Source organism: Rhinatrema bivittatum, chromosome 10 (genome assembly GCF_901001135.1).
Source record: "Rhinatrema bivittatum chromosome 10, aRhiBiv1.1, whole genome shotgun sequence".
In the NCBI taxonomy this organism is placed as follows: Eukaryota; Metazoa; Chordata; class Amphibia; order Gymnophiona; family Rhinatrematidae; genus Rhinatrema; species Rhinatrema bivittatum.
Window position 1 is genome coordinate 107,734,514 of NC_042624.1, and position 12,568 is coordinate 107,747,081.

The 12,568-nt window shown below is 45.2% G+C and overlaps 1 protein-coding gene across 2 annotated transcripts in view; it reads left to right on the top strand.

Moving 5' to 3' along the window:
- USP24 (ubiquitin specific peptidase 24) overlaps positions 1-12,568 on the top strand; it is a 268,241-nt gene that overhangs the window by 95,685 nt on the left and 159,988 nt on the right. For both annotated transcript variants that reach the window (XM_029618249.1, XM_029618250.1), the window contains exons 21-24: positions 363-503; positions 606-659; positions 1,715-1,830; positions 9,186-9,252. In XM_029618249.1, coding sequence (XP_029474109.1) covers positions 363-503; positions 606-659; positions 1,715-1,830; positions 9,186-9,252 — 378 coding nt within the window. The remainder of the gene's footprint in view (positions 1-362; positions 504-605; positions 660-1,714; positions 1,831-9,185; positions 9,253-12,568) is intronic.

The following is a 12,568-nucleotide window of genomic DNA, read 5'->3' on the forward strand; positions in this document are numbered from 1 at the left end:
TGTGCTAGACCATATCAGATTTAGAACATTTGCCACAGTAACTGCGCAACCTAGCTTAGTTTGGCAAATATGATGTTAAATGTTTCTTTTGTTAGCTTTGGGGCGGGGGAAGAGATTCTATATAGTGTCCCATGTGCAGGCAAACCTGCAGCACTGTTAAATCTTTCAATCCTTGGGGGGGATGACCCGACCAGTTGGATTTTTAGGATATTCACAATGAAATATGAATATCAGATATATTTGCATAACACTAAGGCAGTTGGTGCATATAAATATCTCATGCATATTCATTGTGGATATCCTGAAAAGCTTGATTTGAGGGTCACCTGTGTACCAATATATATTTTTTTCTCTTCTTGCAGCATGTAGAGAAATTAGAATTGATTGGCATGGATTTTATCTGGAAAATTGCAGTGGAATCACCTGATGAAGAAATTGCCAATGAAGCTATTCAGTTGATCATAAACTATAGCTACATTAATTTGAATCCAAGGCTAAGGAAGGTAGATGAAATACTAACTTTTGTTGTATGGCCCTATGTGATTGGCTTTTGTGCAAACCCATGGAAGCCAGCATGCTGACTTGTCCTTCAATCATAATTTCAGGATTCAGTCTCATTACACAAGAAGTTTATTGCGGATTGCTATACAAGATTGGAGGTCAGTAAAAATTTCATAGGAAGAGTTAATGAGCCATGTTGGGGAAATTTGGAGGTGTATGGTGGTCACTGTTAGCATATGCTTGTGTTTCTGAATGATGCTGAAGGCGTTATGGATCTTGTTCCAGACACAGAGACGGCACCACTTGCTCTGTAAGGTTCTTTGAGTTAAATCACATGTTCCTAATATCTTGCATCTCAGCACAAGTGCATAACCGTCAACCTTATAAGTCACTAAAGTGAGTAATTTTTGTGACTTCATTGTTTGAATATTTAGGAGGATGTTGCCATTTATCCTTACAATGAGTGAGCTGAAAAATAACATAGTAAATGATGGCACACAAAGACTAAAAGACTCATCCAGTGTGCCCAGCAGTGATTTTATGTGCATTTACCCAACTGTGATCAAATTCCTACATGGAACCCAATCCCTTTGTGTAAGTAAAATGAGCTTAGTGATGTCAGGAACAGTGTGGGCATTTCTCTAGGTCACAATGTTAACACTTGATTTGGAAAAGTTGAGAGCCAAACAGGAGCAGTGGCGATGGCATTTGAAGTGTATAGGCATAGGTTTTATAGTGAAATTTGGACCGCCTTGCTCCCCCCCCCCGAGGACACTCAGCAGCCACAGTGTTTTCAAAAGGTTCTTTCATGCCCCAGACTTGAAAATGGCTCAGAATACAATGGTTTCCCCACAGTCAGATATGAAAACCCATCTGCCTGCAGGATCATCAGGACAGGTTTGGGAAGCCCTGGCTTTTAGTCTGCTATTTGCACTGAGTGACACAGCCTATGTACATGTAGCCCCTGGCTCTTGCCAGCTCGGGCAGGTTTTCTGCTGAAGATCACCTATTTTTCTTAGAGTAATACCTAACCTAAAGCTAATTATAAAGAGAATGGAAACCTTATTTTGGATATTGATAAACCCCCCCCCCCCCAAGGTCAATAAGTAAATTGTGTGTGTTACCTCCTCATTCCAAAGCGTAATTACTACTGATGGCAAAAACATAGTTGAAAACCAGTTATTTGCATCTGTTGCTGTTCCTTACTTTGTAGGCAGCCAGCTCAGCCCTTGGGGGTCCCACGCTAACTCATGCTGTTACAAGGGCAACCAAAATGCTTACAGCCACTGCTATGCCTACCGTTGCAACATCAGTCCAGTCCCCATACAGGTAAGCATGGGCTGGAGTAGGGGTAAATAGTGAGCAGTTCTGCAGGTGCACTGGAGCTGAGTTACTAAAAGTCACATCCTTCTAACAGGACAAATAAGAGCAGTAATTAACGTCAGGTGATTGAGCATAAAGAAGGGGTTTGCTCAGAAAACCATTGGTATCCTTCCTTATCGACCCACCAGATCAGTTCAGACAAATGGGTTATACTCCCCTGCCAGCAAACGGAGACAGAGAGGAACTGGTTTGCTGATGTCACTCTATGTAGTGGCCCGTGCTTACCTCAGCCTGCCACTATTCTCTGCCTCCAGCAGAGGGGGTAGGTTAGCATACCCTGTACTTCTGGAGTCGGGTCTTAACCTGGAGGAGGTATTCACATCAAGGGGGCTTCCAGAGAGGGCGATATCCTCTGGACCAAGGGCTTTAAAATTTCCCTTTTTTACCATCCTCTTTTCTCAGGCTCTTCCCCTGGCTGCTGGCTTATCATAGGTGCAGCTGCTGCTGCTTTAAAAAAAAAAAAAAAAAAAAAAAAGGCAGCAAGAGAAGAGCGTCCAGCTAAAACAGTCTTGGATGCGGCCAGTGTAGAGTCTGGAGCTGGTCTGCCTAGTCACTCCATGAGGGTGGTAATTACAGGCAAAGGCGATGAGTCACGTTAAACCTGGAGTATGGAAAGTGTACTAGAAGGTTGTGGGGCCTGCAGCCTGAACCAGATGTCTGCAGGTACCGGCGGTCACTGCTGTATTTGTTTGGAGGAGGAGGGGAGAGTAAGCTAAAGCATGGTTCATGGCCGCAGTGGCAGCAAGACAGAAATTTGTTCCTGCTGACATGTTTATGGCTGCAACAGGGATGTTGGCCAATTTGGAGCCGCATTGCCCTGCAGAGATGTCTGAGATGGGGGCCTTAGGTGTTAACCCCTGCCACTCTGGCTGAATTTGATCTGGGGGTATTTGTGGGGTTTGCAGCTTCCCTTTCTTTGCCTGTTCCTCTGCCTTTCCATTTGCACCTGAATTTGTGCTGTTACTGCCACCAGAACTTTGCCTACAGCAGGGAGTTGGCAAGGGTACTTCTCTTCCTGTTAATACTTCCCAGGGGGCTTGAGAGCCCAGTCCCAGTGGGGAAATGCTCCTGGTGGGACATTGACCGGGAATTGGAGGAGGAAAGGCCGTCTTGTTTGGGAGTGTCCCTGAAGGAAGAAAACCAAGGTGATTTTGGAGAGAGTCCTGAGGAGGGCAAGATTTTGTCTAAAGAAGAGGAAGCTTCAGCTACCCACCTCTTTAGACGGGAGGAACTGCCTGCCTTCCTTGATTTTCACTGCCCTGGGAGTCTTAGGCATTTTCAAAGAGCAAGGGAACAAGGTTGTGGGAGATCCTATTATGGTGGGCATGAAAGAACCCGCAAGAGCATTCTCTCTGCATCAGTCTGTCAGAGAATTGATAGTGGCAGAATGGGATTCTTCTGAGGTGAGATGGGAGGTTGTAAAACTGATGGGAAAAATGTACTCTCTGCAAATGGAACAAAAAGAGAAGCTGAAGGTGCCTTGGGTAGGCGTGCTAGTATGCGTGGTCACTAGGAAAACCACTATCCCTGTAGAGGGTGGTATGGCTCTGAAAGAGTCTCAGGATTGCAAGATTAAATGTCGTCTTTCACAGTCCTTTGAAGTTCCTGCCCTAGCCCTGCAGGCCACTGTCTGTGGTTTCAATGTGGCTAAAGCATGCCTGTGCTGGACTCAGTAGCTCCAAAAGGCTAGTACAGGCCCAGAGGAGGCAGCACATCTTGAAGTGGGCACAGCATTTTTGGTAGCCCCTTGTTATGACTTGGTTTGGGCATCAGCAAAGACATTGGCCATGGGAGGTGGCTGCTTGCTCTGACTGTGGAACTGGGCTTCAGGCTCAAAGGCTTATCGCATCAAATTTCCATTCAAAGGCAAACTCCTTTTGGAGGACTTGGAAAAGTTGGTTAAGGACTTGGGAGAGACCAAGTTGCCCAAAATTGTGGAGGATAGAGTTAATGTTTTCTTGCATATTTCTCTAGCTAGGACCTGCTTTAGAAAGTTGAAATAATATTGTCCCAGGAGAGTATTGGAATGACAGTGAAGCTGCCATTTCTGAGGTTACAGTCTTTTCGGGGGGGGGGGGGGGAGAGAAAAGAGGACTGGAAAAGGTGGGATTACTGGTGAGAAAAGGAGCAGCTGCAGCTCTCAGTGAAGGTTTGAGGACCCTATCTCTGGAGGTATAGATAAGCTGTCACTTGGCTTTTTTTTTTTTACACCAGAGGTGGATCCATATCACTTTGGGCCATTGGATCCTGGATATCATCAAAGATGGTTATTCCTTGGAATTTTCCCATCCTATTTCAGATGTCATTTTGCTGTCTGTCCGTACCCCCCCCCCCCCCCAAAGAGGGAGATGGTCCAGGTGACCCTGGAATGTCTTTGTCTGTTGGGATCATCAGTTCCAGATTCAGGAGAAGGAAAGTATTCAATTTAATTTGTGATTCCCAGCAAGGGAAGATACCTTCTTGGCCCATTTTGGATCTGAAGCAGGTCAACCATGCACTGAGAATTCAACAGTACAATGGCAGTGAGGCAGGGGAGTTTTTAGATCTCCATCAGATTCAGGGAAGTTATATTCACACCCTTATCAGGAAGGACAATCAGAGATTCCAACATTTTGCGGTTCCTGAAGGTCACTTCCAGTTTAGCACATTGCCATTCGGGCTGGCCATCGCTTCCAGATTGTTTTCAAAAACTATAGTCTTATGGCAGCGACCTTGCTGGAAGAATGTATCATCCAGATGAAGAATGGAGAGGAGAGTCTAGCCTCCTCCAGCAGAGTGATATATCTCTTGCAGGAGCCTTGGTGGTTAATTTTGTGAAGAACAAGTTAGAACTCACCAGTCCTTGGGATATCCAGGCACCCATTTTGATGTGAAGAATGGGCATGTATGTATGACAAAGGAATGGATTCTTCAGATTCAAGGTCAAGTGCGCAATCTTATGTAGGATCAGAGCCCCCCAGGGTATGGGACTACCTCCAAGTGTTGGGCACAATGGCAGCAGTACTGGCTTTGGTGGGTGTCTCGATGGTCACCTCCAAGCCCAGGTATATTCTACGAAGCTCCCATTCGTTGCAGACAAGAGACAATCTGGTCTGGTAGCTTGGTTCAAAAAATCTGGAAGCTGGGGTTGATTTGGAGACCCTGTCTTGGATTACTGTATCAACCAATGCCAGCCTATTTGGTTTGAGAGCTCACTGTCAAGGACAGGTGATACAGGTGACATGAAGTCCTCTGGAGGCTAGTTGGTCAGTCAATCATCTATAAACAAGGATGATAAGAAAGGCCTTACAGGGGTGTTCATCTAGTTCAAGGACAGGTTGTGCTAATTCTGTCAGACAATGTAATAATGGTAGCATATGCAAATCATCAGGATGGAACCAGGAGTTTTTAAATAGTCAAAGAAGTGAGCTTTTCATTCTTAGGGCAAAACAGTATTTACGGGTGCTGTCAGCAGCCCATTTAGCAGGAGTGGAGAATGCCCAAGCTTATTTCTTGGGTCAACATATCCCGGATCCAGAGAGTGGGAACTCTCAAAGGGAGCCTTCATTCTAATTGTTGCCAGATGGGGAAGACTTGTGGATCTAATAGTGACAATGAAACACCAAGATGGTCCAGCTCTTCATTCACAGAAGAGAAAAAGATTGAAGGACTGGAAGCGTTAACTCAACTGTGGCTCTCTTCTGATTTGCTGCATGTCTTTTTTTTTTTTTTCTCCGTGGCCTCTTGTGAGTCGAATTCTGCAAAAGATAGCCAGATTTTGCAGTCTGGTGATTCTGATGGCACAGGATTGATCCCAGATGTCCTTGGTTTGTGGATCTCATGAGAATCGAAGAGGGGGCAGCACCTCAGGCTTCTGCAGAGCAGTGTCCTTCTGGTGCAGTCATATGCAAGAATCCAGCTCTGTTTTGTCTTACGGCCTGGCCATTTAGAGGACACATCTAACAAGGAAAGATTATTCTGACAAGGTAATAGCCACTCTTTTTTTTACAGGCCCACAAAAGATCTGCCTTACTAGCTTATGTGAGGGGATGGAGAATTTTTGAGGCTTGGTATGCAGATAGGCCGATTTCACCGTGAAAGGTGTCGGTGGCTATAGTTTTAACCTTCCTATAGGAAGGTTTAGAAATGGGTTGGTGATTAATTTCCTCAAGGTATACAGGTGGTGACTATCACCTGCTTTAGGGTAATTTACAAGTTTTATTCCTTGCAGCACATCCAGGTGTTTGTTGTTTCCTAAAAGGAATCAAACACATTTGGCCTCTCAAGAGGGAGTTGGTTTCCTTGTGGAATCTAAATTTGGTTCTAAGAGCTCTGACTAGTGCTCCTTTTGAGCCCCTCAAGAGAACATCTCTGAAAGATCTACCCTCGAAGGCAATATTTCTGGTAACAAATCGTTCAGTGAGGTGAATTTCAGTGCTTCAGCCTCTCCCCTGTAGGGAGCCCTTTCTCAGATTTGCCAATGAGGCAGTGTCAGTGCACACAGTTCCTTCCTTTTTGCCTAAAGTAGTTTTACAATTTCTTCTGTAACTAGATGGTTTTCCTCCTTCCTTTAAAAAAAAAAAAGATTCTTCATTGGCAGGTAGTGCACACTTTCACCAGTTGGATGTTCACGGGGTGCTTCTGTGATATTTGAAGATGATCAGTGCCTTCAGGAATTCTGATCAGTTGTTCATCTGCATACAAAAGGTTGCCACCTCCCAGAGGTCTTGGGGGCTCATTTGCTCAAGGCTCAGGCTTCTTCGTGGGCAGAACGTTGTCCGGTTTCTCCTTTGGAGATTTGCAGAGTGGCTATTTTGTTGTCTTTGTCTTCATTCACAAAGCATTATCATTTGGATGTTCAAGCTAAAGAGGATGCTGCTTTGGGTTTGGGTGTTTTGAGAAGAGGGTCTAGCAGTATCCCACCCAGTCTGAAAGGGATGCCCTTGGTACATCCCACTTTTATGGTCTGATTTGATGGGACAATAAGAAAGGTGAAATTTAGTCTTACCTGCTAATTTCCTTTCCTTTAGTCCTTCCAGACCAGTTCTGGACCCTACCAAACTTCTGGTGGTTTTGTTCTGCTGTCATTCTTGGTCCTCTCTGCCAGGAGAGTTTAACCCCAGCCTTGCTGAAGGTATCTGTGTGTGTGTGTGTGTATAGTTATTACACATTGGGAAGGTAATTTTCAAAGTGCCACATAGGCATACATTGACGTGTGCACTGGCCAGGGATGCGATGATTTTATAACATCTTTATCTGTATTTAAAATGTATGTATCGCCTGTACCTTAGGCGATGTACAAAAGGATCCATAAGGAAACATACATAAAAGCATATACATAAAATCAAATACATGATGTAAATATAGCTTAAAAATATTAAAACATCCATAAAATGTAGCTTGAAAAACATGAAAACAAATGCATGTATGTTCTAAAATAGCTTGGGTGCGCATATGTGTGCACCTAATTTTCGATGTAGGTGCACATAGGAGCGCATGCTGGGCTTTTGAAATTCACTTCTAAAGGTTAGGAGTCCTGGTTAGCTGGTTAGGGTTCTGGTTAGCTGGTTTCCCGAGGTTTGGGTAGATCACTGGGTACAAATCACTCTGATTAATGGGGGTATGGGGAGGAATTTGTCACAGAAAATACTGGCAGGCTGTCTGCCTCTATGTACTGTTAGAGAAGCAAAACACTTGTCTGGACTGTTCTGGCAGGATTTAAAGAAAGGAAATTATCAAGTAGACTAAATTCTCCTTATTGATTTTTGTTCATTCATAGAATAATAGCCTAGTCACAGAAAATCTGGCATTCTTCTCATAAAATATTATGTGTTTAGCTCTTCCCTTGTTGAATTTTTAGTGCTTAATGGAGCTGAATAGAAACCCCTATAGAGAATGCACTGCTGAGGATGCAGCTAAGTCCAGCATCCCCTACACGATACCCACCTACATACATCACCTGTCAAAGCAGTCACACTCTTCCATCAGTTAATTAAAAGCTCAGTTTTTACTCATTTTCATAACTATAAAAGAAATGTAGAACAATAATAAAAATGCTTTGCAAAGACAACAATATTTAAATAAGACTCCAAGTAAATGTGAGAGAGCAAATAAATATTTCCTTTGGGTAGAGATTAGTTTTCGGGGTTTCTGTGCAATGCATGGTTATCAGACTTGTGCTATAATTGACTAAGTATATATATCATGTAACTAATTGCTGTTTATCAAGCATTTTGCTTTGTATTTATAAACTCTGCAAATGTGTGTGTGTGTATATGTGTGCTCAATATTTTAATAATCAAAGTTGAGATATTAAAAGTACTCCTTTTTATAAAGTTAGTGTTTCAGTTATAAACTGATTTACTTGCTGCTATGAAAATGTTCACATTATTTATTTAAATATTTATTATCTGCGATATCCAAAGTTCTGATTATATTAGTTTAAAGCATGGTTGTCATGCTGGGGGAGGATCTCTCTTCCCCCTCCCCCTTTGAAAGAGGTGGGGGGGAACCCTCCAATAGTGTGTTCAACCTTCCAAGCTCTCTTTCAGACTCTAGCACTCTTGTTTGCAGGTCCTGCCAACAGGAATATGATAACTTGGGGCAATGTCCTCCCCTACAGCTTAACATAGGACAATTTCCCGTTGGCACTCTCTACAGTTTTACCTTCTAGGGTGGCTGAGTAGTTTCTGCCCTAAGCAGTAAAACCTCTGCCAGTATGGTGTGCTCAGAGCTTTAAACACAAAAGCAAACTTTCTATGTTCGGTGGACACCTAGATCAGTCCCTTGCTCTTTCCTTTGAAAGGATAATTATAAACCAGGAGCCACGTTTTAATATGTGCTGGGCTGGCCTGGTGGCTCTGTGGCAGCGCTGTACAGTTCCACCAAGGAGGGATCTAGGTTTGGTTCCCGGCTCAGGTCGTCTTCCCCTTCCCCCCCCCCCCCCCCCCCCCAACGGGTTGGCCAGGACAGGGAGATAGTGCCTCTTCAGAGTTCACAACTCTTGGGGCAGAAGAATTGGGGACACGGTGACCATGCAGTGGTGACATCTGGCAGGCCAGATTTAGGATCCATGATTGTAGTGTTCTGGGAGGATCCCTAGTGCATGGCCCCTGTTAAAGAACTGTTGCTGCAGTGACTGGACTAAAGCAGATTAGGAAAAGATATAACATAGGGGAAAAAAAAATCTCTGCGCAGTTGTGAATGTGAAGGCTCGTTCTGATTGAGCTGTAAGTACAAAGGAACAGGAATAAACTGCCAGAAAAAAAAATGCATGTGTAGGTCATAGAAATAAAATCTTTTATTTGTGTTAAAATCTCTAGGTCTACCAAGTTGGTAATAATAGAGAGACTGCTACTACTTGCAGAACGCTATGTGATCACTATAGAGGTGAGTTTTCCCAAAAGAATTAACTCTCATGTCATATTTCCTAGCATGTAGCCAGATGGACTCAGGACCAATGGGTTTATGCTCCCCTGCCAGTAGATGAAGATTGAGTCAGGTTTTAAAGCTCACATCACCCTAGATACACCTCTGCAGTGACCTCAGCCCTTCAGTATTTCTCCGTCTCCAGCAGATGTAGACATACTTTCCCTATCGGGATCGCTGTACCATTTGGAAGAAGAAATTCTACTTTTAAATTGGAGAAAAGATTGAGCCCCGCTCTCCTGTGGTGATACCTAAAGGTCCCTCCCCCAGTTGAGAATCCCTGAGGTGATTTCAGAGATCCTTCAGAGGTGTGCCTTGGTCTAGTAGCCAGTTCCTGGTGAGGACTTTGCTGCTGAAGCAGCTGAAAGGCAGCGGGTGTAGTAAGCCGAGCGCAGCCAGAGACCATTCCTATACTCCCCCTGCAGCCAGAGACCATTTCTATACTCAGCTGGTAAGCGCAGAGCCCAGGTAAATTAAAAAAAAAAAAAAAAAAGAGGATTTCCTCCCGATTCACAGATGTTGGAGGGGTCTCTCTGTAAGACTTCCTCTAGTCTCCCTGCTCGGCACGCTGTACCAATGTCGTTCCCAATCCCGTTGGGGTAAGGGGAAGTGGGCTTCCAAGCACACTGATTGGCTTCCCAGTGTACTAGGCCCTGCTTTAGGCTTCTTGTGGTAGGCTGCGGCGGTGCCATCTTGTGTGCGTTTTTTGTGCTTGTATTGCCCACCATAGAGCTTTGGTATGTGCAGTGCATGTCGGTTCTGCATATGTGCTGTGCGCATAATGCGCACGTACATACGCGTACAACTTACTAGGCGCAGAAGACAAGTAAATCCGGATACACGGGCTGTGCGTGTGCCTTGCGGCCCGCATAGACACCCAAAATCTGTGTGCTTAAAATTTTAAACGCAAGTCATCTGAACAAGCAGTTAACATCACCAATGGCTCTGGCAGCAAAGAAACATAAACCCTTTCTGCGCCACATGTCATATTAGGGCTCTGCAGTCTGACCTGGATTCTTGCTTATGTCGGCACTGAGGAAGCCCAGGGAGAGTTGGTCTCCATGGACTTTGCTAAGCCCGGTTCCTCCCATTCAGAGGATGAGTCAGCCACAACCTTAACTGGAAGTACCCCAGATCTGAGTAACTCCGGGACTGGATCATCCATGGGAGAGGGAAATTTAGCAGCACCTACCCCAGTGCCTCCTGGACTAGGCATGGACATGACAGCCTTCTCTTGGGTGGAATTCTTTCAAGGTCTTCAAGCCTTCGTACAGGTGCAGTCTGCTACCTCACTTGCCCTTGTCCGGACGGAACCTCAGCCGGTAAGCCCTCCCTCTCTCAGCCCTATCGGCAGACCTCGAGGCATACCTTGACTCATCAAGGGATACCCCTGGCAGGGATCCGGACAGTACGGATGAAGAAGAGGATCCAGATTCCTTGGAAGATAGGGAAATCCCCCCCCCCCCCCCCTTGTTTAGAACCGATTCGAACATATTACAGTTTTTCCATAGAGACGAATTGCTGTCCTCGTTTCCTAGACCCTGAAGATGCTCGGAGTTCCTGGGGCGGACTCTATGACAGAATTAAAGAACAATCCCATTCTGATTTCCCTACAGAAAGCCTCTTGACACTTTCCAGTACTGGAAACCATCCAGGAGTTGATTGACCTGGAATGGGATGCCCCAGAAGAAAGTTTTAAAGATGGATGAACGTTAGAAGCTCTATCCCCACTGGATCCGGCAGAGAGAAAATGTTTGCATTTCCCTAAAGTGGATGCGCTAGTCTGAGCCGTCTCTAAGTGAACAACCATCCCAGTGGAGGAGTAGCCTTAAAGGATGCACACGATAGGCAGATGGAGTCCATACTTAAAACAGGTCTTTGACACAATAGCAATGACCTTACAGATTGCTTCTTGTTATGCCCTGGTAGCTCCTTCCTCTCTCGGGAGGTGGATGACTTAGGGTGAATTCCAGAGCGGTTATGGAAACTGCCCACCTTTTTAGCTGACGCAGGCTTGGACCTAGTCCGTACCTCGGCCAGAGGAGTGGCCTCAGTGGTGACGGCCACAAGACAGCTATGGCTATGGAATTGGTCTGCAACGCAACCTCCAAGGCAAATCTCAGAAAGATGCCTTTAAAGGATCATGCCTCTTCAGAAGCAAATTGGAAAAGCTAGCCAGTAAATGGGGCGAATCTCCAGTACCCTGGCTATCAGAAGATAAGAGAGAGCAGTTATAGCACCCCTCGCCCAATTGGGGTCGATCCAGGGGCTCACAATGCTTCCGCCTCTACAGAAACTTGACATTCCAGAGGTTCAGTCATTTGAGAGGTCTCTGTCCTTTTGGAGTCAGCAGCCCAAGAGAGAGGGTCAGGCTCAGGTTCAGGTTCATCCTGAACCACCCAAAAAAGTTTTGCTGGCCCACCCTCGAAACGAGGAGATAGGGGTTGACTGTCCCTTTTTCTACCAACGGTGAGTCGAAATCACTTCGGACAAATGGGTACTGGAGGACATATGAGAAGGATATGCACTGGAATTTCACAGCACTCCTCAGGACATATTCATGATATCTCCTTGCCACTCCCAGTACAAGAAGCAAGCAGTGGAGTTTACCCTGTTAAGGCTTCTCAGGATGAGAGTTATAATCCCAGTACCTGCGCCCCAGAAAAATATGGGGCACTTTTCCATCTATTTCGTTGTACCCAAGAAGGAAGATTCCTTTCGCCCCATCCTGGACCTCAAGAGCATCAACAGACATCTATGAATGATTCATTTCCGCATTGAAACCAGACACTCCATGATAATGGCCATACAATCAGGAGAGTTCTTAACCTCCCTGGACCTATCCGAGGCCTACCTACATATTCCAATCTGGCAAGAACATCACTATTTCCTACGCTTTGCAGTACTGGGTCACCATATCAGTTCCGGGCACTGCCCTATGGCCTGGCCACCGCCCCCAGAACATTTTACAAGATTATGGTGGTTGTAGCAGCAGTGTTGAGAAAAGAGGGAATCCTTGTTCACCCGTACTTAGATGACTGGTTGATCCAGGCAAAGTCTGTGAACGAGAGTCTCCGGCTGACCAACAGAGTGAACTCCTTGCTTCAGGAACTCGGTTAGGTCATAAACCTGGACAAAAGCATTCTTAAGCCCTCTGTCTTCTGACCCCACAGATAAGGAAGTTGATGTCCCAAGTGCATCTGTTGATGAACACGATACGCCTGACTGGGGGGAGCTATCTTCATGTCCTCGGTTTGATGATGGCAACCCTGGAAGT